Raw genomic sequence first — 26,166 nt, forward strand, 5'->3', positions numbered from 1 at the left:
CCTCTGGCTAACTTGAGAGACCTTCTCTTTTACTTGAATCAAAATGTCTTCTCCTTCCTCTACCATTGTCTGAACTGAAGGCTTTGGACTAAGCAAACCAGACACCAACGCCCACAATGTCAACTGGCAGAGTTCCTGGGCTTTTCTTTTCTTTTTAAATCTTCACCATGATGGTTCCATTGTGATATATTTAACAACTCCTCCTTAAAAAGCCATGGACTACATTTTTGTATCAACGTATGCCCTGACTGTTCTTGATTTTACTGAGATGCCTCCTTCCTCTAACAATTTAGTTAACAGTCTTTCAGTTTGTTTTTTACTAATTTCTGATCCCATATTTCTACTATAATACAACCCAACAAGATGACGCCAAACAAAGCCGAGACAGAATGAAACAAAAATGGAACAACAAAAAATCATTATAGCCTTTCTATCCTCCTGAAATGTCCATCCGTCCTTTCTCCCTATCTGTTCCTCAGACGCAAATAGTTTTTCCTCAGATGTGAGCGATTTTTCTTCCGTCTCACTCATCTCCAGGGACAGGCAACTTAAAACAAAAGTGAAGCAAAACAAAAGAATCTTAAAATGGCTACCCATCCTCTCACCCTGCCCTCAGGGGTGAGCAGTTTACCTTATCACTTACCCTCAGTTGTTCCCCGTGTGGCCCATCAAATGCCACAGTCTGGCTGGGCACAATTCAGGAGCCACTTGTCAAAAGAAACGAACTTTATTTTTAGAACCACACACTACACCACACAGCTCCTCAGGAAAAACCTTCAGAGCCCAACTGCCACCACCAGCTTCCCACAAGCCTCTCCCTCCCACACTCCTCCTGCTCTTGAGACCGATTGGCTAGGTCGCGTGGGCGGAGCCAAAAAAAGTCCCCCAATGAGCAGCTCCGTAGTCTGAAAGGGCGGGAAAACAGCCCAATGAGCATCACCACAGAGGAGCCAATTAGCTAGAAGTTGCTGGGGCCGCTGTGAGCCAATCATCAGCTGGCAGCTGGAAGTTTGCTGGGGCCCCTTCCGCTGTGGCTCTCAACAAACTCTAGATAGAGCAGAGAGGTTGGAGGGGAAGGGAGTGGACATGGGGTTATAAATGATGGTGGAATGTAATGATCATTATTATCCAAAGTACAGGTATGAAGACACGAATTGGTGTAAATATAATTTGTATACAACCAGAGATATGAAAAATTGTGTTCTATATGTGTAATAAGAATTGTAATGCATTCTGCTGTCATACATATATAAAAAATAAGCTAAATTTTTTTTTTAATTTTAAGTTGTCAATGGACCTTTATTTTACTTATTTATATGTGGTGCTGAGAAATCAAACCCAGTACCTCACACATGCTAGCAAGCGTTCTACCTCTGAGTTACAACCCCAGTCCCTTGCCATGGATCTCTTTAGCCGTCTGGTGAAGCTATCGATCCTTTTCAGAATGCTTTTAAAGACAATATAGATATAAATATATCATTTATACATATGATTGTGAAGAAAACCAATTATACACAAATAATTACTAAACTAAGTAATTATTCAAATTGTGATATAGTATATATTAAAACATTAAAGGACTGTAAGCCACCTGTAATCCCAGCCACTTGGAAGGATGAGGCAGGAAGATCACAAGTTCAAAGCCAGCCTCAGCAACTTAGCAAAACCCTGTATCTAAATAAAATATGAAAAAGGACCTGGGTATGTGGTTAAGCACCCCTTGGTTCAAGCCCTGGTACAAAGAAAAAAAGGCATTAATGGAATCTACCAGTGGGCCTAATTATGATAATCTTCAAATTAGTGTTGAGACTTAAGATTCCTCAAGAGATCTGAAGGATGTGTAATTTGATATGAAAATATCTGATTTCTATTGACAAATCTATAGGTTACTGCTAATATGCGACTAGCTTATTGCCTAAATTTAACAAACAGAAAATACTAAATTGCAGTTCGAAATTGGTGCAAATAAGGATACAATTTTCCCCCTCCAGGTTCCTCGATTTCCTGATTTCTAACTCTGAAATACACACAATTCACGAACACAGACTGTATTTTTCTCAAGGAGAATTTTAATGTGAAAAACTTTTTAACAGCAGAGATTTGTTCTAAACAATTAGAATTTAACACAAGTCTTCCAGCCTCTTATACAATAAGGGAAAATATTTTGGCTTCATCTAGTACAAGCAGATTATGTGATCAAATTACAGGTATCTCATTATAATTAGGCCCCCACTTATAATTTGAGTTAGGTTTATTACTGAACATAGGGCTTCATAGAATATGACCAATAATACCATGAACCTGCTTCATATTACCTTATCTTAAAGCCACAGTTCCCTGATCTCATATCCTGTACTTTAAAAAAGTTTATTTACTTGAATGAATGGAACTAGTAATAGAAACATCCATAAATGGATTTTGGAGGAGGCAGGGAATAACACTGAGCCAAAGAAGAAAACGAAAATTATTTCTCCTACAGACTTGATTTTGGACTTGCACATAGATGTGACCTTGTGGAACAGGACACTTATTTATCAGATGGAGACGTATGTAATATTTAGTATATGAAGACACATGGGTAGTCTTTTTTAGTATTTATTATTTTTGAGAAATATGATTACCAAAGCATGGTCCTACATCTCTCTCAACTTCCAATAGTGCTTCCAGTTCAAACTTAAAAAGGATGTATTTTTCTATAACTTATCTCTATCACTGTTCAATATCATCATACCAAAACATTAATAATATTCTCTTTTATCCCAGGGTATAACTGAGTTTATTCCCTACTTTTCCATCCTTACACACAAAAACTTGCCAGATAAATGAATAACTAAGACTTTCCAAATATTTCCCTGGGCTTTCTTTGTCTTGTATAACTAGTCTCAAATTTGAAATTCCTGACCCTATTTGTCTATAGCTTTTAAAATTAGTACCTGGAAACTGTACTATTTTGGAGTCTGCTAGTTACATAGATCCCCCAAAACAATTATTTTTACTAATAAACTTTGGCTTCCTCAAAGCACACGTAGTAAGTATCAAAACTATTATAAAATGTTTCAAATGCCATTAGATTTGATAGAATCATTCAGTTAATAAAATATTAAAATCATAAATTAAACTGGCTTTTAGAATTACACAAACAGTATACTATGAGAGCTGTTTCGTAAACTTCATTTTCTTCAAATGTTTTCGCAGCTTACAATAATATAACATGTTAGTTCCTTGCAGCCTTTTTCATTTTGATCTTCGTTTGTAACGAATAACTGGGTTTTCAGGAGTATGAATCATAGTTGTATAATTCACAGTGGGAAAATATCCATTAATGAGATCAAATTCATATAGACGAAGCATAGTGGACCAAATCGTCTTGATTTGAACATAAGCGAAATTTTCCCCAATACAACGATGGCGTCCTATTTAAAAAAAATTTTTTTTCATCAGAATCAATGCAAATTCTTCCTTATCTCTTTTAGCCTAAAGTGATATTTGTTTACATACATTTTAGGTCAGCAGCAAATACACAGACAGTATAATTAAAAAATGAATCTTACTTCACATAAACTAAGAATATAAACAGTTTATTTAGAATTACAGAATATTTTCAATGTTTTTAGGAAAATGGTTCTTGGTAATTATGAAGACCTTTCCAATGACTTTTTTTTTTTGAGATTTAACATCTTGGTTAAGCATACAAAGGTTTGAATCATAAAACACCTCATAGATAATCATGTCACTGAAGACCAATTATTAAGAGAATATTGATTTAATATAAGGTTCTAAAAATGACAGCTGGCTGAAAATGAAATAAGCTGCCACTTATATAGCTGAACAACCTACTTCCTGAAGAGGATGCTAGATAATTACCAGTTTAGAAATTATTCCTCTCCTGGGGCAGAATTTGGGCTACACAACTAATGTATTTTCCAATTATTAACAATCAGATTATTCTTTTATGTTATGTTATATACCGCATTATTCAAGTTATTTATTAAATAAAGCTAAGATCAGAAGTTCCCAGCAAATTTTAGGCTATTTTTATATGATGTAAAAGTCATATGACACTTAAATGATCTCTCTGGAAAGACCAAATAAGAAGCCATATAATACAGTTTAACTTATACCAAGTACCAATGGATGGAGAAAAGATTGGAGGAATAAGAATCTGCCTGATTTGTTCTAGAATCTTATGAAAATTAAGTTTTCAAATCTATGCTCAAATTTCTTAACTTAAAGACCTTTGTATCAGGAGGATATTCACAGAGGGCAAAAATGTTCACAATCCAGAAAAGCTTCAAATCTGTTTTCTGAAATACTTTGTTATTATATTTAAACTCCAATGGTTCTTTAAAATAAAAACTGCAAAGAGCTTTAAATACAATTATAAGAGAAAACAAGAATGGACTATAAAATTAGACTTAATATAATATTAACTATCTAGATTAGAAGGTAATACAGCATTGTACAAGGATTAACAGGGTCCGTTTCCCTTACTGAGATTCTACTCCTACCAAAATCTGCAAGAATATCCCTTTAATGAAAAGGAAGTATATTTATAAATAAAATTCACATGGACTATCATAGGGGAGACAAACATTTCAAACCCAAGAAATCATTATCTTACCAGCTCCAAATGGCACATAGGCAAACTTCTCTCCTGATGCTGGGTTATCCTGTAAATATCGATCAGGATTGAAGTCCAGACGTTCTACCCATGAGTCTTTAAGTCTTTGATTGACAGTAGGAGAAACACACACCTGATGTCCCGGAGGAATGGTATACCCTGCCACAGTCTCAAAGAAAAACAACATATTTCATTTAAAGAATTTTAAAATACTACCAAATAACCAAATCATTGTATAGTAAAGTATTTACATACATGGGTTATACATGTATTTTAAAAATTGCTATATGGTAGACCAGCTAAAAATTATTTTGACCCCAAATGATTTTCAAGTAAGCCAACATTAAGTTGGAAGTATGCAAACAAATCAAATTCGTAATGCCTCAGAGGCAGAGTGGAATTTGGGGGAGCATTTTACTTTATACTGTTAGAATTTTTTTATATAAGAAAATGTTATTTGATGATGATTATTTTACTTTTTTTAATTAAAAAAACTTCTGTTTGATACTTAAATTTCTTCATTTTTGATAAATAAATTCTGAGAACAAAGAAGGAGAGATCTAGTCAAGAGACTTACCTGAGGAGTTTTGGCCATTCTCATCATGGTCATTATAGGAGGTCTAAGTCTTAATGTTTCTTTTATGCAGCGATCAAGTAAATTTAGATCCTTGAGCTAAAAAAAAAAAGAAAAATCTCCTGATTTTTTACAAATATTTAACATACTTTAGCAGCATAAAAAAAATATTTTCACTTTTTTAATATTTATTTTTTAGTTGTAGTTGGACACAACACCTTTATTTCACTTGTTTATTTTTGTATGTGGTGCTGAGGATCGAACCCAGAGTCTCGCACATACGAGGCGAGCGCTCTACCTCTAAGCCACAACCCCAGCCCTTCACTTCTTGATTAACACAAGATAGCTTGTATTCCTGGGAGAAGTACAGAGGTAACTGTTTAAAGACAGGTGGGATTAAAATGTCCTACCCCTGTCTACCATCAACAAGAGAAAAAAGGAGGGCAAGCCAACAGCAAGAGGAACTTTCACCCTGAAGAACAGCATTGCAAGGACCTACAAAATTCACTCCATCAAAAATTAAGAACATGGGCTGGGGTTGTGGATCAGAGGTAAAGTGCTTGCCTCACATGTGTGAGGCACTAGGTTTGATCCTCAGCACCACATAAAAATAAATAAATAAACAAAATAAATGTAAAAAAAATGAGAACATTAAGAAATCAAAGTCATCTTTTTTGGGGGGGATGGGGATGCCACAGGGATTAGACTTAGGAACACTTGACCACTGAGCCACATCCCCAGCCCTATTTTGTATTTTATTTAGACAGGGTCTCACTGAGTTGCTTAGTGCCCCACTGTTGCTGAGGCTGGCTTTGAACTCACGATCCTCCTACCTCAGCCTCCCAAGCCACTGAGATTATAGGTGTGAGCCACTGCGCCCAGCCAAGTTTTTAAAACTCTAGAAAATTGGGCTGGGGTTGTGGCCCAGTGGCAGAGCACTCGCCTTGCATGTGCAAGGCCCTGAGTTCAATCCTCAGCATCACATAAAAATAAATAAATAAAATAAAGGTATTGTGTCCAACTACAACTAAATTAAATATTTAAAAAAAAAAAAAACTAAGTGGAAGTTTTTTCTAAACAGTATGGCAAATATGCCAACCTATTTTCCTTGAATCATGTTTTGAATGATTCTCAAATTAATACAGCTACAAAAAAAAAAAAATCAAGGAATCTTAAATTGATCACTTGGAATTTAAGATTTAAAATTTTTCTTTCTATTAGTAGAACAATATAAGACAAAGTACAGGAAAAATAAAACACAGAAGTATCTTAATATTGTAAAACATCTGCTACTTTGCTAAATATTATCCCTAGTTCTTGTTTTTGTTATTAAATCATCTGCCAGAACTTAAGAGCATTCATATTATTAGATAAATATCTCCTAAGTCCACCCAGAGCAAAAGTGTTAGGCTGGAGATGTGACTGATATAAAATTGTTCTCTCTTTAGATAGGTCAGAGGGATGGGAGGGGAAGGGAACAGGGCATGAGGTTCAAAATGATGATGGAATGTGATGGACATTATTATCCAAAGTACATGTATGAAGACACAAATTGGTGTGAACATATTTTGTATACCACCAGAGATATGAAAAATTGTGCTCTATATGTGTAATAAAAATTGTAATACATTCTGCAGTCATGTAAAAAATTTTTTAAAAAATTAAATAAAATTGCATTCTCAGTTCAAAAAAAATCTAGAAAATTAACTAAAGGCTTATAATAATCTAATTCAGAACAAAAAAGCTGGATCTTTGTGAAAAGAACAAGCTTTGTGGTCATATAACTTATGCTATGTCCAGATCCATGATAGCCTCAGAAACGAAGAGCATGGCAGCTACAGCAGCCTAACAACTATACAGGAGCCAGGACAAATATTTCAAAAACATCCTGTAGAAATTGTTTAACAATGCCATTTTTCTGAGGTGGTGATATCAGTTGATGCTAATAAGGGGAAAACACTTAAAAGAAAAAACCAGGGAGGGCTGGAGTTGTGGCTCAGTGCTTGAGCGCTCGCCTGGCAGGCGGACGACCCTGGTTTCGTTACCCACACCACATTTTTTAAAAATGAACAAATAAAATAAAGGTATTGTGTCATCTACAACTTGAATAAATAAATTAAAAAAAACTAGGGACTGACACCTACAGGAAACTGGGAGTTCCATATAAGGTAATTGAAAGGCCACAAGCATATAGGGAGCTCTGCACATGCCCAGATAAGATCTGCTAGAGCGGTCATCTTCTAAGAGTGAAGGGTAAGCAGAGTTGTAACTGCCTATTAGGGTGTTGAAAAATCTTCTCTAACACATACAGCTCCTTAGTAAAAGTTAGGAGACTTACTATTCAAAATATTACTAGAAATCACTTAATAATTAGGTGACCATTAAAGTAAATAGGCAAAGAATTCAGGGACTTCACTAGACAGACTTTATATAATTAATCTAGAAAAGTTACTAAACAAAGAAGAATATACATATTTACCCAAAAAACTAGCACCAATAAACCAATGGAAGACAGAATCTGATTTCCAGAGTTGTCACATTATTTTTAAAATGTACAGTTTTCAACAAAAATATTAGAAACCCCCCCCCACACACACACATAAAAAAAAAACAGGAAAAGATGGCTGAAAATAGGACAAAAATCGTTTTAAAAAAACTGTTCAGACATTAGACTGACTAGAAGAATTTAAATGCGCTATTATCAGCAGGATTAAGGAAATAAAGAAACTAGGGTTGGGATATAGCTCAGCAGCAAAGCATTTGCCTCACATTCTCAAAGACTTGGATTTGATCCCTAGTTCCAAAAAAGGAAAAACAAACAAACAAAAAACTGTCTAAAGAATTAAAGTATGAAACAAAATCTCAGCAAATAGAGAGTATTAATAAAGTCTTATTTTTCAATATTTTCAGTTGTAGATAGACACAATACCTTTATTTTGTTTATTTAGCTTCATTCTTTTATGTGGTGTAGGGATCAAACCCCATGCCTCATGCATGCTAGGCAAGCACTCTACCACTGAACCACAAGCCCAGCCCTTGTTTTGCTTTCTTAAGTAGGAATTCTGGAATTAGAAAGTATAAGGACTTTGAAATGAAAATTTCAATAGCTGGGCATGGTAGGACACATCTGTAATCCCAGAGACTAGGGAGGCTGAGGCAGGAGGATTGTCAGCCTCAGCAACTTAATGGGGCCCCAAACAACTTAGCAAGACCCTGTTTCAAAGTATAATAAGGACTGGGGATGTGACTCAGTGACTGAGCACCTGTGGGTCTAATCCTTATTAAAAAAAAAAAAAAAATAGAAAAAGAATTTCACTAGAGTGGCTCAATAGTAGATGTAAACAGGCAGAAGAATAACACCAAAAAGAATAAAATACTAAAGAATATATTTAATGAAAGTGTAAGTCTTGTTTACTAAAAGACCTAAAAGAATGGAATAACACCCCATGTTCATGAATCTAAAGATTAAAATTGTTAAGGCAAATGCTCCCAAATTTATATGTGGATACAATGCAATCACTACCCCTAGCTTCTTTGCAGAAACTGACAAGTTGATTCTAAAATTCATGTGGAAATGAAAGGAACTAAGAATAGCTAAAATGGCCTTGGAAAGTGTAAATTAGAGAACTCACATTCCCAAATTAAAACTTAATACACAACTACAGTAATTAATGGCATAAGGCTAAACATATAGATCAACAGAATAAAATTCAGAAATAAAGTCCTAAATTGATGATTGATTTTTTTTTTTTTTACAAAAGACCATTCAATGGAAAAAGAATGGGCCTTTCAACAAATAGGCTGAGACAATTGGATTTTCATATCGCAACAAAAAGTAAGTTGGTTGTCTACCTTACCTATATACAGAAATTAACTCAAAATGGATCAAAGGCCCAAATGGTAAAGAGATGAAATTACAAGATGTTAAAAAGAAAACACAGGACTAAAGCTTTGCAGCTTTTGATTAGGGAATGGGGGGTACGTACTGGGGACTGAACTTAGGGGCATTTGACCACTGAGCCATCTCCCCAGCCCTTTTTTGTATTTTATTTAGAGACAGAGTCAGGATCTGAATAGACATCTCTCCAAAGAAGATACACTAAGGCCAAAGAGGACATTAATATACTCAAACAAAACCAGAACAAAATACCACTTTACATCATTATAATCAAAAAGGCAGTAACAAGTTTGGCAAGGGTATATAGAAATCAAAACCCTCATACACTGTTGGTGAGATTCAAAAGTGGTACAATCTCTTAGAAAACAATCTAGCAGTTCTTCAAAATGTTAAGCATAAAAAATGTCAGATGACTCAGTAATTCTACTCATACACATGCACTCCACAAAATTAAAATAAATGTCCACTCAAAATCAGTCCACAAACATTTAGAATGACATTATTCACAAAACTCAAAAGGTAGAAACAACCCAAGTATCTATAAACTGAAAAATGGAAAAACAAAATGCAGCACACCCATATATTATTGATGATAAAGACTGCAATACTGATATACACTACCACATGGATGCAACTTAACATGCTGCTATGGTTTGAATAACATTTATGTGAGTCCCCCAGAGTTTCATGTGTTGAAAAGCTGATCCCCAGAGTGTGGTGATGCTAAGAGGTTACAGGGCCTTTTATGGTGGGGACCAGTGGGAGTACTGTCCTTGGAAGGGATTAAGGTAGTTCTCAAGAGACCCTGAGTTAATTCTTGAGACCATTGTTATAAAAACAGCAAGACAAGCCCTACTCCTGCTCTGGCTTCCTGTCTCACTATGCGAGTTCTCACTCCTAACACATATCAGTACAGCCAAGGGGGGCCCTTGCCAGAACCAGTGCATGCTATCTGGACTTTGATCCTCCTCCCGTTTTTGTAAAAACAAAAAACAAAAAACAAAAAAACACAGATATATAACTATGAGAGCTAAATAAATTCTTTTTCTTTATAAAGTATCCAATCTCAGGAATTTCATTATAATAAACTGACTAAAACAAATGCTAAGTGAAAGAGGCTAGTCATGAAATACCAAATATTTATGACTCTATTTATATGAAACATCCAGAATAGGCAAACCCATAAAAACAAATAATAGATTCTTGGTTGCTGGAAATAAGGGACAGGGGAATAGAACATTTCTGTTAATGGGTACTGACTCTTTGGGGAATGATGTAAATGTTATAAAATTTGATTGTGATGATAGTTTCCCAACTCTGAATATTCTAAAAACCACTAAATTTTACACTTTAAATGGATAGATTTTATGGTGTTAATTTAAATCCCTTAATCTGGTATTTAAAAGGTTACTAAAATCAAGATTGAAAAAGAGGATATCACTACTAATCTTTCAAAAATAATGATTATAAAAATAATACTATGAGCAATTGTATGCCAAGATGAAATGGATAAGTTCCTAAAAAGCCACAAACTATAAAATCTGGCTTGCACACAAAAAAGGAAAATGTAAATATACCTATAACAAGTAAAGAGATCAAACTGAATTCATAATCAAGAAACTTCCCACAAAGAAAGGCACAAACTGATGGATTCAAGGGTGAATTTTATCAGATATGTAAAAAAGAATTAATACCAATCTTTCACAAAGTTTCCAGAAAAACCGGATAAAGGAAATACTTCCAAATTCATTTTAAGACCCTGATACCAAAGCCAAAGACATCATAATAAAACTATAAAAATCCTCTCTAAAATACTAGCAAACAGAATACAGCAACATATAAAGAAGACCGTAAGACAAAGTAGGATTTATCCCAGGAAAATAAGAATATCTGAAAATAAATATAATACGCTATATTCGGCTTCAAAGGTGGAACCTCAAGTCAGTCCTTCTCTCTTCTTTTCTGCCAACAAGCCAGGTGCAGGGTTCGTGGAGTTCTAGAGTCCATTACTACTTTGCCCAAGCACAGGCCTTTCCAGACCACAGAATTCTAAGTCGTTCAGAGGCTTCTACAATACAGTCAAGAAGTAAGTACTAAAGAAACAACCAGAGAGATCTCTCAGGAATCATCTAAAACGTATATGATAAACTTTATGAAAAGCAGCAGTAATAGGATATCGTAGACAAGGAAAAGGGGAATTTTCTAAAAATAGAGAAGCTTATCAACTTAAGCTGAAGTGTAAATACACAAAACCTCAACTTCCCCCTTTAAAGGGGACAAATTAGCCACAGATACTTGGAAGTTACAAGGCAGCAACGAAAGTGAAAAATCCAACCAACCTGATCATAAGTTAAAGGAGGAAGATCCTCCCCGCAGACTGTACGCTGTTCTAAATAACATTTTTCTTGAAGTGTTTTATCTCTGGCCAAAAAGAAGCCCATCCAGGCACTGGTAGTTGAAGATGTATGCTGTCCTGCCAAGAGGAGTCCAATCAGCATCCCTGCTATTTCTTCATCTGTCAAAGGACGCCCATCCCTACAGAATGAATCACATGCACAAACTTAACATTTTGGCAGACACATTTCATGCCTCAACCTTTAAATAAAGGGTCATAACAAATACTTTATAAAAGTATAAAAAAACCTCTTTCATCTGCCTACCACAAGTCAGAGTATTTTTTCCCCCTCAAAGACTCAACCAGTAGAAAACATGATTTTGATTCCAAACGTCTTCCCTACCATTTATTAGCATATTTTCAACAGCCTAGTCAATAGGATGCCAGTAAGGCATGAGACCTCAATATCATATATCTCAACAACTGTAAAAATCCCAAAGGTCATAGCTAGTGACTTACTTTGTCAACATCCTTATTTTCTACCTGGAAATGTTATTTAACTATGTTTTAATGTGTAGTTTAGGACTTTTAACTTAATATGTGATCTGAACAGCTCTTACTTGTATGAAGAATCTAGTAGAGTTTGGAGAATGTCATCATTTTTTTCCTCTGACTGCCTGCGTTTTTGGATTGCCTTATAGAAAATATTCTTGATCTCTCGATGAGCTCTGTCTCTGCGTCTATTTAAAAATAAAAATATTTTTTAAAAAATAAAGTCACACTTTCCAAGACCAAATTCATTTTGAAAACTCAGATAGTTTATTAAAAGCAACCATTTTTAACTAACTTAATGACCCTAAAATAATTGGCAAAAACTCAGAGCCAAGAGAAAAAAGTCATAAACATCTTATATGGTTAAAATTTTCTATATAAGAAGAGTGCATATTCATATATAGTTCAAATTCTTAACTTACTGTTTTCTAACTAAAAGCTTAAAACAAGCATGAAATTCCTTTAGAAGCATTTTCCAGTTCAACAGAAAACAGAACACTCTTTTAAGTTAACATGAAATTCCAATTTTAACCAAATCAATTCTTGAAGGAGAAGGGTCCATCTAAATAATTTGATACTTTCATTTTCTAAACAATATTCGTTTTGCAGGAGAAAAATGGTAATATAGTCAGAAAACAAGCTTCAACTCCCAAAACTTAATCTTTAAACAGGGGGGGTACTCACTGTGTATCACAAGTACTGTGACACAGATACCACTATCCTCAATTCACAGTTAGTGGCGTAAGATCACACAGCCAATTAACAATGGAGCTGGAATTTAAAAACCAGTCAATCTCGCTCCCAAGTCCCCTCTTAATCAAGTCCCCTAATAAAAAATCCTGCCCTGCCCTATTTTACTTGCAAGACCTGCTGAGGATCAACTGCAGTACTATGTATAGAAAGTAAGAAGACAGTGAACACAGCAGAGACAGGAAAACACAAGGCCTGTTTAGGAAAGCGAATGGAGTGGCCGGTGGTGCAACTCAAACACATGCTTAGTATGTGTGAGACTCTGGATTCAATTCCAGAACCAATACATACATAAATTTTTAAAGAGCTAATCAAAGAATCTGACTAAACCAGTTGATTCAAGTAAAACAGAAAGCTAAGCAAACTATTATACCAAGCTCAAGGATTCTGACCCTCATCCAGAAGATAGGGCAGGTAAAAATTGGCTGGGTGCACTTTTATGAAAAACCTAAAATAGGCCAAAAAATGTGCTGGGTGTGTTCATTCATATACACATGCTTTTATATATATATATATATATATATATATATATATATATATATATATATATATATATATATAAGCAGTTCAAAAACTACAAGGTTTCTTACAAATATAAAGTGTTAAAAAGAGTCGCGGAGAAGCCCTCCTAGCTTTCCTGTTTAGTACCACCCTCTTTTATTCTGCAACTACATAGAAGGGGTAGAAGCAGAAGGAAGAGGAAATACCAATTCACAACTCCCCCCCATCTCTCACCTAAATAGAAATGACTTTGCAAAGGTACAGAAAGACTAATATGCAAGATACATACAAGTCCTAAAGACAATATTTCTTAGCATTACAGTACAGTTAGGAAGAAGACAAAGAAAAAAATAAAGTCACAGATCTTCAAAAGAAATGTCATAATATACATACTACAAAACCATCAGAAAACTTCAAAACAAGTACTTAAAGGAGAGCCAAATCAGAATTCAGAGACTTTCCTGAATACAAGGAATATGTCAGATAATTAGGCTTTAAAATATTAGAATAGACATCAAATCACCTTTTTAATAAGCTAAAACTTACTTTAAATGAGCTCACTCCATTTTAAAAAAACCTGTCCTCAACTTTTTGTTTTCTCAATTCTTACAAAAGAATAACAGTTCATATTCTCCCCAAATTTAAAAGCATAACAACATTAGAGTAATTGCACAAAATTAAATTGGTGTGATTATCTTCTTTATCCATACCTGAAACTAGGCAGGGGCAGCCAACCTGGCAACAGCCAGGCTGCATGACTAAAACCTCCATCCAAATCTGCATACAGCTGTGCCACCTTCTCATTCAGTTGACTTCTGATTTCCTTTCCATGTAAACAATGACTGGCTGTTAAAATTATGAGCTCAGAAAGAGCTTCAAACACATCTAGGGGTTAAAAGAACATTCTCATTACTATTTCCAAAAAGTCTTTAAATATTGTTTTCTTGAAGCTGTAAAGGGATTATGAAGGAGAATTAAGAATTTAAAAAACTCAAGAACAGGCCAGGCACAGTGGTGCAGGCCTATAACCCCAATGGCTCTGGAGGCTGAGGCAGGAAGATCTTAAGTTCAAAGCCAGCCTCAGCAACAGTGAGGCACTAAGCAACTCAGTGAAACCCTATCTCATTTAGAACATATGAGGACAATAATGCAGTACACTTCCGAGGGAATGGTAGTCAAAGACCCAAGACTTAATTTCTCCAGAGTCCAATGTAGGAAAATTAGGACTAAAAATTGAAGTGTTGGCTATATATAAAAGAAAACTTTAAATCACCCATTGGCACATCCCAACATCAGAGACATGCATCCAGCACCCAATTTGATGATGCTTCCAAGTTAATCCAATTAATTTCCTATTCTTTATTCACCAAACGAACTTCAAGTTAGCATTTGGCTTTCCAATTAGATTTGCCAAAAACAGATCAGTAAATATTGTTTCTCACATGTATTTATGAAATTGGCATTCTAATGTACACATCAGCTTCTTGTATAGTTATAAAATATATTACATCAAAATAATTACATCTGTAGGTAATGTGTTATATCTTAGTAATATATTATCTATGTTAATATATTGTACATTATTTACATTATATACTTATTATAAGCCATCTATAATTTTATATGTATGTGCCTATATATGAATATGCAAAATTGTATGTAACATATATATAATTATATATAACATGACATGTGAGCTATGTGTGTATAAATACATATGCATATCATTGACTTTAGATATCCTAAAAATAAAACAAGTTTCTAGACCCTTTGTAGAAGCTGAAGCCCAAACCCAGAAGAGGCAGTCTGCTGCCCTGTGAACAGATGCTGCTTTCTGCTATAGATATGACAACTGCCTCTGAAGGTAACACATACTGTAGGCCAGTATAAAGACTGGATTCACAGTTGCAACTCCAGGTAATCAAAAAACGTCCCTCTCATTAAATTCAAGGTAGTTCTATACACATGGTACTTTGCTTTATATATCCACACATATATAACTCTACATTCACAGAAAAGTAGAATAATAGGACAAATGTAAAACATTTTGCTTACTTTTTTCTCCACTTTCTCCCCAACTCTGAAAGTATTCCTTTGTTTCTTTTTCAATTATAGAAACACACTGTTTAAAGTGGGCTATGTTAAGGCCACTCTTTAACATTTTCTTCTGCTCCAAGAAAACCTTCAAATTAAAAAAAAAAAAAAATTAAGGATACAAGCCATTAAAATATGTGTTTGTTTTATCATAAGATCCATTAGGTTATTCTAATGTAAAATAGTATTCTAGAAAATTGAAAATAAAAAAGAATTAAAAAAATTTTTTGAACTGTATAAGATGTGAGTAACTTAGAACACCTATGCATACGTATATCTGAAGTAACAAGTAGAAAAAAGGTGCCTGCTTCCAGAATCCTAGAGAAATCTACTGGTAATCCCTTGTTCTTACAGACCCTTTTCCTGATACTCGAGGGCTCATTATACTTTGACATTATTTTTATCCTCCTTTGCATACTCTCCTATTTTATTCCCTCCCCCCAAAAAAGTTGTCATCCCTCACTGATACTATTTTCCAGAAGTTTAATTAGAACAGTCTGAAAACATAAATTTATACTATGACAACTAATGGTAAACCGTCCAAGGCATTTATACATAAATCCAAGAGGAAGGATTTTCCAAGGCCCTTGCTTTTGAACTTGAGAAGCATTCATTCCTCCACAACCTCCCCAACCCCCAAAACAACATTTTATTGTCTATTCTTAAAATAAATAAAATAAAGGTATTGTGTCCAACTACAACTTAAAAAAAAAAAAAAGCACATCATTACACTGCTGTTTAAAAAAAAAGGCGGGGGGGACCCCTGTGAAGTCGTCAGCAATTTCCAACTCTAAGTTCTTAGGCTACTAAGAATTTCAGACAGGAGTGGGTAGATAGGAAGTCCTTTTGATGAAACAATAGGATTTCCTTGTTAGCTTCTCAGAGCAAATCCCAATATGCTAAGTGATTGTTGATTCCATTTCTTTGTGTAGGAAGCCTTTTAAAATTACTTTGCTTATGTTAGCAAATATAATGCAAAATTCCTTATGAGTTACATACGGTTATTCTTCTTTGAAATATATCATGTTTCTTCACATTTTCCCTCTTTTTTTTTTTTTTTTTGGTGTGTGTGTGTGGTGCTGGGGGTTGAACCCAGGGCCTTGTACACACAAGGCAAGCACTCTCAACTGAGCTATATCCCCAGCCCTTTATTCATATTTTCTAACCAAAGAATAAATTGTTTCTACATTTTAAATGTATAATATTAAACTACATAAAACTATTATAGTATAGCATGGTCTTTATTCTAAAGAAGTGTTACTTACTGCATTAGGCACATCATATCCAACTCCCTTCCCAAACACAGGTGTTGTCAGACGGCTATAGACATCCTCAGCATTCAGGTCTTCATTTTTACTATTAAAAAACAGTGCAGCAGCATCACTCCCCAAAAGGTAAGTAAACGTCTTGCCCACCATGGTAAAACTAAATACAGGTCCATACTAGAAAGAGAAGAGAACTCATAGTTATGTTACACAAAGATACATAGCACCAAGATATTAATTTCTTAAATCACACATTATAGAAAAAACATAAAACATTCATAAACCTTAAAACACTTTTTTTCATCTTGCCATACTTTCCCTTCCTATCATTGTCCAATTTGTAATTATATTCATCTAGTTGCAAATGTAGTATAAATATAATTTTTTATTCTGCTTTTTTCACTGTTTATATTGAAAATATTTTCTATCATTAAAACATTAGATATCTGCTTTCTTTCTATCATTAGACATCACAATGTTAACTTAAATTGCTTTATCATTGTTGCACATATGGATAATGTATCAGGGTTCTTTTTGGTTTTGTTTTTATTATGAATAATTCTACAACTGGGGTTGTGGCTCAGCGGTAGAACACTTGCCTAGCACATGCAAGGCCCTGGGTGTTGTGTTCAACTACAACTAAAAATATTTTTAAAAAATAAAATAAACTTACAGGGATAGCCAAAGTATTTTCTACAGTACTTGCTATGTGAATACTCTAAAAGTTTATTTAGTTATCAGTTTTACACTAGTTCATCAACATGAATGATTTTATTTTGTTGTTGCTATTGTTAAATTTTGTGAGGTATTAAAAGTTTTACCTTGCAGTGTTTTTATTATTATTAAAGACTATACTCTGGGAATATAATCATAAACAAATATATTGTCTTAAGACTCTTTTTCCTTGGAAAACACACAAACTTATCAAATAATCAATATTAACAAATATAAAATTGCAAATGGGATAAACATTACACAAAGGAAAGCAACTCTCTGTGATGAGATAACCTATAAAAAGGGAGCACCTAAAGAGAAAAAGACACCTGACCTGAAACTAAGGATAAGCAGGAGTTAGCTTGGCAGTCAAAAATGCACAAAGGACTTAAAGATGAGAGAAAAAGAGGAGAGGATGAGATGAGAGTTAAGTAAGGTCTAGACTACAAAGAGCCTTATAAATCACATTAAAGACGTTTTTCCTTGCAAGCATAGGAAACTGTGAGGAAAACACATTGATCTGTATACATTTGAAAAGGTGTCTGCTAAGTGCAAAGAATGAAGGGACAGAAGCAGAAAGGGTTTCTGTAGTTAGAGAACATGCAGAAATATGATGATAAGCACTTGGCAAAAAGTAATAGTGAAATAATGGAAACAGAGACAGAGAACCAAGTAGTTCTAAAGACAGAATCTGCAGACATGGTGGTAGATTGATAGAGAGCAAAGTTATCAAGAAGGAATTTTATGTGCTGGGGCTGTAGCTCAGTGGTAGAGTGCTTGCCTCATACATGTGAGGCACAAAATAAACAAAGATATTGCGTCCATCTATAATTAAAAAAAATTAAAGAAAGAAGGAATTTTATACTTCTGGTACTTTACAAAACTATAAAAAAATAATAAAAGAGTAGAATAGAATAATCAGGATAACAGAGAGAAAAGTCAGTGGTTAAATACACATTAGAAATATTGGATTTCAGATGCCTTGGAGACAACTAAGAGAAGGAATCATATGAAAGTTGGAAAGTTAGACATCCAGGTTTATAGCTCAGAGAAAAGACCCAACGTGCACAAATTAATTTGGCTATCTACACATAGCCAGTAACTAGAAGCTCCATGAAGACAAGATCTCCTAGAAAACAGATGTAGGACCAAACCTCAGAGAACCCCAACAGGAAACAGCCAGCCATCTACCCACAACTGAGAAAAAAAGTAGTCAAAGAAGCCAAGTTCACTGGATTTGTAACAGAGGTCACTGGTGAAGGGGTGAGAAGAGACTAGAGTGGACCGACAATCAGGTAAACAGAAGTAGGGAAAACAGCAAGTAGACAACTCATGGAAGGGGAGCCACATGAAAGAAGACAGAGGTTAAGAGAAGCTTTGATTTTCTTAGATACAAGTCACTGAGAATTTTTCAGAGAAAAAGGGAAAGAGCCATTCAAGAGAAAACATATATACTGAGAGAAGAAATAGTATACTGTTGTGAGACAAATGAGGGATGAAGATATTGGCTTCCAATAGGAGGCAACAGTTTTATAAAATTAAGATGACGGTACATAGTACGCTAAAACACAAGATTCTGAAGCCAGACTGCCTGGATTCAAGTCCCAGTTCCTCCACTTATTAGATGTGTGACTTTAAATCAGAAACCTTAACCTCTCTGGGCTTCAGTTTCCCTCATCTAGAAAATGGTAATAATAAAAACAGAACTTGATTAACAGATTTATTGTCAAGATTACTTATTTATTTCTTTTTGCAGTGCTCAGGATTCCTTACACATACTAGGCCAGTGCTCTATCACTGAGCTATATCCCTAGCCCAAAATTATGTTATATTCATAATTTATACGAATTACACATAGAGGACAAAAAAATGCTTTGACTATAGCAAATATGACTTATTTTTGATGATTATTATTATTACAATCATCATTATTATTAAAAGCATAGGCCCAGAAATCAGACTTTGTGTAAATATTAACTTGCCACTGGCTAGCAAAGGGTTCAAGAACAAATTATATAATAATTATTTCTCAGTTTTGTTAAAAAATATACCTGAAAGAGTTTTTGTGGTACTTCAGTGAAAACAATTATGTAAAGTATCAAATCATGATCCAGTAAATGTTTTTAAATTGTTACTGTGATAAAAAGAAAGAGAATAGAGACAATTAGGTTTGTATGTTCAAAAGTGAGTTCTCGGGCTGGGGTTGTAGCTCAGGGGTAGAGCTCTTGCCTAACAAGTGTGGGGCACTGGGTTCAATTTTCAGCCCCGCATATAAATAGATAAATAAAATAAAGGTCCATCAACATCTAAAAAAATTAAAAAAAAAAAGTGAGCCCTCACTGGAAAGCTTTATTTTTTGGGGGGCGGGGGCAAGGGGGAGACCAGGGATTGAACTCAGGGGCACTCGACCACTGAGCCACATCCCCAGCTCTATTTTGTACTTTATTTAGCGACAGGGTCTCACTGAATTACTTTTCACTTAGCGCCTTGCTGTTGCTGAGGATAGCTTTGAACTCGCAATCCTCCTGCCTTAGCTTCCTGAGCTGCTGGGATTACAGGCATATGCCACCATGCCCAGCTCATTGGAAAGCTTTTAATCACTCTTTAAATAGAAGACAAAGTCATCTACTCTGATGGAAAGGTAGAAAGATTAAAAAATTTAGAAAAGTGAGGGTATGAATTTGTCATTGAGATGAATGGGAAACACTAAGGCATTTATAGAAACATCACAGAATTGTTGAGAAGAATTCAAATTTCATGCAAGGTAGGCAATAAGAAGAAATTAATCTAGCACAGGAAAGAAGAAAATGAGTAAGTGCCTCTCCAGCCCCCCAGTTAATATTGCCAAGTAAGCCCAGAAACAGGATCCAGGGGGAGAGAAACTGAGCTATTAGAACATAACTGGAATGATGGGACCCAGACCCAAAGTAGAAAAAGGAGGAAACAAGGCTGACAGATGAGAAGAGTAAATGAGAACAAAATGGAGTAGAAGATCTAATGAAGTTAAAGAATGGTTATAGTCAAAGGAGTCTCACAAGCAAATCAGGAGAAGGCATGTTATTTGGGAGCCTAAATTAAGATTGTTAGGTGCAATAGTTAATAGATCTAAGTAGGACTGTGGAGTAAATAATTGAATTAATATAGGAAAGCTCATTAGAAAAGAGAAGGGCAAAGAGATGAGTGCCCATGATGTCATATGGGTCATCCAAGGGGAAAGGAAATCATGGAATATGTATAGAGCAGATTAGAAAACTTCAGATATGTGATTAAGAAAAATGAGGCTCGATTTTATCAATTTTAACTACATTCAGTGCAAACAAACTTTAGAGCAGTGGTTTTTATACCATAAGTTATCAGAACTACAGGTTTCCTTAATGGTGTCTCAGAGAACTACCCCCAGGACAAGGGGAGAACCTAAAAAGAGTTTTAGGTTTTAAAGGTCTCTCCAATGCCTTAGAACACAGGAGCTTCAATTTTATGATTTCTATACTGTCAATAAGCATAAGATCACATTTTTTCATTGTGCTGCCATTTATAAAAAAAAAAATTTGAAAAGCACTTATCTGCTGCAGTCTGGCTGGGCACAAAATAACCGAGCTGCCACACAGCCTTGTAGGTTCAAACAGCAACCTTTATTCCGGAACTCTCACCTGCACTCTACACACACTTCCCGAGAACACACTCCCTCCACCAGGCTCAGCCCGCCAATTCTCTCTGAACCCCATGAGAACTCCAAAGTGGCGGGGGCCCAGGATCTGCCCTAATCCCAGCAGGATCCGCCCTAATCCGGAGCTGCCTTCTCCCCCCCACCCAGGATCCGCCCTAATCCTGGAGCAGCCCTAACCCCAGAGCAGGGTCACCCTTCAACCATTCCCTCTAGCAAAATGCCAGGCGTCATTCCGACTAAACTGTGGCTCTCAACACTTATCTATTTATCTAATTTTCCTAATTTTTTTCCTCTAATTATCTAGAAGACTTACCTTCTCATATGCATTTTCTAGGAATTCAATTGGACTTTTCCCAAATGCTATAGCATGCCCAAGGAATGGAATTGGAGAGAAAATGTATGGTGGACTTTTCTGCAAGAGAAAACAAAAAATAAGTTCTCATTTTAAGAATCCATTTTAGTTTCATAACCAATTAAATGAAATTTGCTGTTAATACTTTTAAAAAAATCACCAAAAAGTGAAACATCCAAATAACTTAAGAACAGCCAAACTGTCAATATCTTAGGAGAGTAGCTGAAGTTAAAATGAAGAGAAACTCAAAACATGGTATAAGATAAATGACTAGAGAAACAGAAAGATATCACAATTTTAAATGACACTATCAAGTATGTCCAATATTACTGATGGCTTCTAGGCAACATTTCTAATTATTTAACAGAAAAAGAAAAAACAAGTAAGCAAGCAAGCAAACAGGGAAATCAAGTCATTGTTTCTTCACTTCAACCACTCACAATTTTAATCCCAGAATCTTGCCTAAGGAAGGAATAGAAAAAGCCAAACAGTAACTTGAGGTATAGAAATTAGAGAACTATTTAAGTGACATTTACAGTGAAAGGAATATATTTTATGCATTGCTCTCTGCAAATGAACTAGATCTACTAACTTTAATTTTTTTTTAAATTTTAATTTATGGTGGGGGAGGGTGGGGACAGGCTGTGGTTGTTACTAGGGATTAAACCCAGGGTTCAATCCACACGCTAGGCAAGTGCTCTACCACTGAGCTACATGCCCAGCTTCTGATTTATAAAGTAGATCAATCCTACCAGAAATTTTCTAACATAAAAGGTTCTTTAGATGCCACAAAGTGAGACCCATAGAAACAACAGTAAATCTCCTGAAAAACAAACCTTCACTGATGAAAAAATGATCCTCCTCAGATATTTGGTGGCCTCAAACAGAAAAGAGCACCACTACCTCACCTGTCTTTCCAAAGACAAATACCACTTCCTCAAAAATCACCTGTGTTAAGAAAAATAATAATAGTAACTCTGCCTCCTACCTGTTATGGTAAACTATTTTAAAAGCTATTTAGAACTTAGTGCTAAATACAATGTACTTAGTTTATATAATGCATTATCCGAATAGTTTTTAATTGCTAAGGGTACACTGATCAAAAATATTTAGGAGGAGGGTTGGAGCTGTAGTTCATTGGCAGAGCGCTTGCCTAGCATGTGTGAGGCACTGAATTCGATCTTTAGCACCGCATATAAAACTAAACAAATAAAGGTATGTTGTCCATCTACAACCACGGAAAAAAAAAACCTAAAAACTATTTGGGAGATTTTAAACTAGTGATCAAAGAAGTCGCTAAATTCGAGAAATTGACATTTTGATAGTAAAGGAAAGCTTTTACCACTTTCTAGTCACCCCGGTGTTCGCAAACTTAACAGAGATTGCCTTTAGGGGCAATGCCATAGCCCATAGTCACTGAACCCCACAAAGCTGCCTCCTGGAAGAGGGCAGCTACCAATAGCATCTCCATTAAGGCCCTCACCAAGGGCCCCCACCAAGGGCCCCAATGCAGCAATAAAGGCCAGCAGAGCCACAGGACACTCAGAGCCGAGGCCAGGGCCAGGGCCGCCAGACCAGCCACCACCATTAAGGCTGCAGCCCACACAGTTATCACTATGCCCACAATTGCAGCAAGCAGCAAGTACAACACCAGCCAGTACCAGACACGCGGCCAGAGCCGCCACGGGCACCTCTGCAATCACTATGGCCAGCACGGCCCCCAGCACAAGGCCACCAAGGCCATGGCGGTAGAGACTGCCACGGACACCAGCAGCAATGTCGTCACTGCGGCCGCCACCAGCGACAGTACCACGAGATGACCGCCTGCCCGAGACCCGCCGCCCTGGCCAGGGAGCGGGTCAGCGCCGCGAACACGGTACATGTCGAGGTAGCTGATCGCGCCCTGTCCCCTAGGGTGCACTTACCGCCCCGGCTGGCAGTGGGACCAGGTGGCTGACAGCGAGGCGGAACAGATAAACCAGGCTGAGTGTGAAGGCGCAGGCGATCAGCAGCATGGAAAGAAGGTTGCCTCCAGTCACCCTCTCCATCGCCTGTCCCAGCACGGACCCGCCAGCCTGCAGAAAGCCCAGCAACACCATCCTGGCCGCCGCTTCGCTCCACCGGAGACACTGGAGGCCAAGGTACCGCCGCTCGTCCGAGCAGACGGAGCGAGAGCAGCTAACAGACAGACGAGACCTCCAGGTCTCCTACTAAACCCACCACCACCCACACCCACCGCTCGCCCGCGCGCCACCACGTGCGTCACAAAGGGGGCGGGGCCTACCTCTGGCCACGCCCTCAGAGGTGCTCTACGACACCGAGGTCTCCTTGCGCCAGAGATAGGACTTGAGGAAGCGGGCTGCGTCTGTGGCACAAGGGATCAGGGAGTAAAAAGAAGTCGGCTTAAGAGATGATCACTCCTTGAGGACGGCGGGCCATTCAGGCCTGCACCCCTGGGGTGCGGCCAGCCGGCAGCCGGCACCCGGCAGCCGGCGCGGGAGGGGCTCGGCGGAGGGATCTCGGGGCGGGAGGTGTGGTTGCCGAATGGCGGCGGAGGCGCGCTCTGTGATTGCACCGCGCGCCCCTGAGGTGATCTCAGCCTATGTCGCGTCAGCAGGCGGAGTGGGTCGAGCGCCGCCTCCTGCCTGGGCTCGCGGAGAGGCCGCGCCTAGCTCGCTCAGGTATCCCTTCCCGGGCACTGGGAGACAGCCCCTAATTGCGTTTGGAAGTGGGAGTCGTGAAAAGCTGAGGCGTGCAGATGCCGACAGCACCTGAAGGGAGGTCAACCCCGCCCCACCCCAATTAAAAACACTTTCACAGATATTAGTTAACAAACGTTATTAGGTAAAATAAGTCTTTAAAATAAATGTAGATGTTATAAAAAGTAGTGGTCTGTTTTGAGGCCACATTTCCAAGATTGCCCGTCATTCCGAGGGTTTATTATCCAGAAAGATTGGGAAGCGGGAGTTCAGTCCTGAAGCCATCATCAAACTGATCTCATTCACTCCTGTGATGTCGCATAAGCTCTAAGGTGACCACCAAATTGAACTCTTCCGAATTAATAACACTGGACTAGATCTGTTTGTTTATTCAATCAAGGTTAAGAGCTAGGTTTTGTGCCAAGCCTAGGGTTACAGCAGTGAAACAAAACTGCAAGGCCCTCAGGGAATGAATAGGAACATCCAATTGCCTACTAAATACTTCTACCTAGAGAGCTAACATCCTTCTCAGAGTCAGTAAATCTAAAGCTAAACTGCTTATCTTCTCCCACCCTTCGGCCAACCTGCCCTCCTATAATGTCTGTGTAGGAAGTAGACCTCTATGCATCCTGCTTTCCTCCTTCATGTCTCACAACTAATCAGTCATCAAATCCTTTAATTCTCCCACGTTAAAATTTCTCCATTCCTATGTTACAGCCTTAGGTTAAGGCCCTCATCCTCTCTTATTTGCATTACTGCAATGTATCTGGGCTTCCTACTTCCAGAACTATCTTCATCCTGACACTTCTTGAGTCACTAAAGTGGGTTTGGGCCATAATCCCAAGAGACATGGTGGTGAACACCAAAATCCCAAATGTTGAAAATCATGAAAGATCTAAAATCCTAAAAGATCAAAACCCTAAAAAATGTAATTCTGGGGGGAAAATTTTTAAATTCTTAAAAACACATTTATTTACATCATTTAAAAGGAATTTATTTCAGTGGATGTGTAACCAATGTGATTCTGCAATCTGTATACCGGGTAAAAATGGGAGTTCATAACCCACTTGAATCAAATGTGTGAAATATGATATGTCAAGAACTATGTAATGTTTTGAACAACCAATAATAAAAATTTTTTAAAAATAAATAAATAAAAAATTAAAAAATAAAAACTTACATGGAAAAAAAAGGAATTTATTTGAGAAACACAAAAACAGGACAGAACATTTCATAGACCACTTTACAGAATAAAATAGTCAATAACATTTTTGCAATCATAAACATTCAGGTATGCTAATGACAGTTGCACTGATGTAACAATTATTAGCAGATGGATGGTATTCATAAAGAAACAACAAAAAAAAAAGGAATTCTATAAATGAATATCATTATGGTTGGTAATTGTGTACATACATTCAACTTTATAACTGCTGTCATCTGAAATACCATAATGACAACTCAAGTCTTGATAAAATTGGTCAAAAACTATATGAGTTACTAGTTACCACTGCATGTGCAGTGTGGTACAAAGAGCCAAGATCCCAAAGGACATCTCTTCATTCATTGAGGAAGTTTCAAGATACTTACATGCACACACATTATTTACACACAAAGTCAATGTGTAATGTGCTTTTGCAGAGTCAAATTTGCAAAAAAAAAAAAAATGCATAAAATGAATTAAAACTTTTAAATGTCTTAATATATCTTATGTCTTCAGGATTAGAAATAATGCAAAGATGAAAGACATAGTGTGGCAAGTGGTAAAAAATAATGTTGAAAATTTAAAACAAAAAAATTTGAAAATAAAATAAATTGGAAAATGAAAAAAAAAATGTATTACAGGACAGATTATCAAGTGAAAATAGTCCATAACAGGTGGCCAACTTTCATGATCGTTAAATTTCAGTCAGAGGCTTGGTAATATAATTAATGTTTCCATTTGTGTCCTGTTATAGGGAGAAGCATTGTAATCAAACTTACACAAGGGGCTGGGGTTGTGGCTCAGCGGTAGAGCACTCGCCTAGCCCATGCGAGGCCCTGGGTTCGATCCTCAGCACCACATATAAATAAATAAATAAAGATATTGTGTCCAACTAAAAATTAAATATTTTAAAAAAACTTATACAAATAATTATATTGCC

General features: G+C 36.5%; 1 protein-coding gene across 2 annotated transcripts; it reads right to left on the reverse strand.

Annotated features, from left to right (window-relative positions):
- Positions 1 to 2,099: 2,099 nt before the first annotated feature.
- Positions 2,100 to 23,820, reverse strand: Cyp51a1 (cytochrome P450 family 51 subfamily A member 1). 2 transcript variants are annotated; one of them, XM_077796703.1, is made up of 10 exons: positions 23,608 to 23,820; positions 21,285 to 21,383; positions 16,591 to 16,767; positions 15,287 to 15,413; positions 13,942 to 14,116; positions 12,049 to 12,168; positions 11,433 to 11,628; positions 5,199 to 5,294; positions 4,622 to 4,790; positions 2,100 to 3,413 (listed from the first exon to the last, which is right to left on the reverse strand). In XM_077796703.1, the coding sequence occupies exons 3-10, from the start codon at positions 16,741 to 16,743 to the stop codon at positions 3,235 to 3,237; spliced, it is 1,215 nt and encodes a 404-aa protein (XP_077652829.1). In that variant the 5' UTR covers positions 16,744 to 16,767; positions 21,285 to 21,383; positions 23,608 to 23,820; the 3' UTR covers positions 2,100 to 3,234. The 2 variants fall into 2 exon arrangements, with proteins under 2 accessions (XP_077652829.1, XP_077652828.1); XM_077796702.1 differs by lacking the exon at positions 23,608 to 23,820 and adding an exon at positions 23,249 to 23,563.
- Between the last annotated feature and the right edge of the window lie 2,346 nt (positions 23,821 to 26,166).

The sequence above is a fragment of the Urocitellus parryii genome, chromosome 3 (assembly GCF_045843805.1).
Source record: "Urocitellus parryii isolate mUroPar1 chromosome 3, mUroPar1.hap1, whole genome shotgun sequence".
Classification (NCBI taxonomy): domain Eukaryota; kingdom Metazoa; phylum Chordata; class Mammalia; order Rodentia; family Sciuridae; genus Urocitellus; species Urocitellus parryii.

Excerpts from the sequence above, each read along its gene's own strand:
- Cyp51a1 (XM_077796702.1), bottom strand. The coding sequence starts at position 23,422 with ATGGTGTTGCTGGGCTTTCTGCAGGCTGGCGGGTCCGTGCTGGGACAG. Across the intron at positions 5,295-11,432 it reads CTCCTTTAACTTATGATCAG|CTCAAGGATCTAAATTTACT; the intron begins GTTGGTTGGATT and ends TTTTTTTTTTAG. Across the intron at positions 4,791-5,198 it reads GAATGGCCAAAACTCCTCAG|ACTGTGGCAGGGTATACCAT; the intron begins GTAAGTCTCTTG and ends TTTTTCTTTGAG.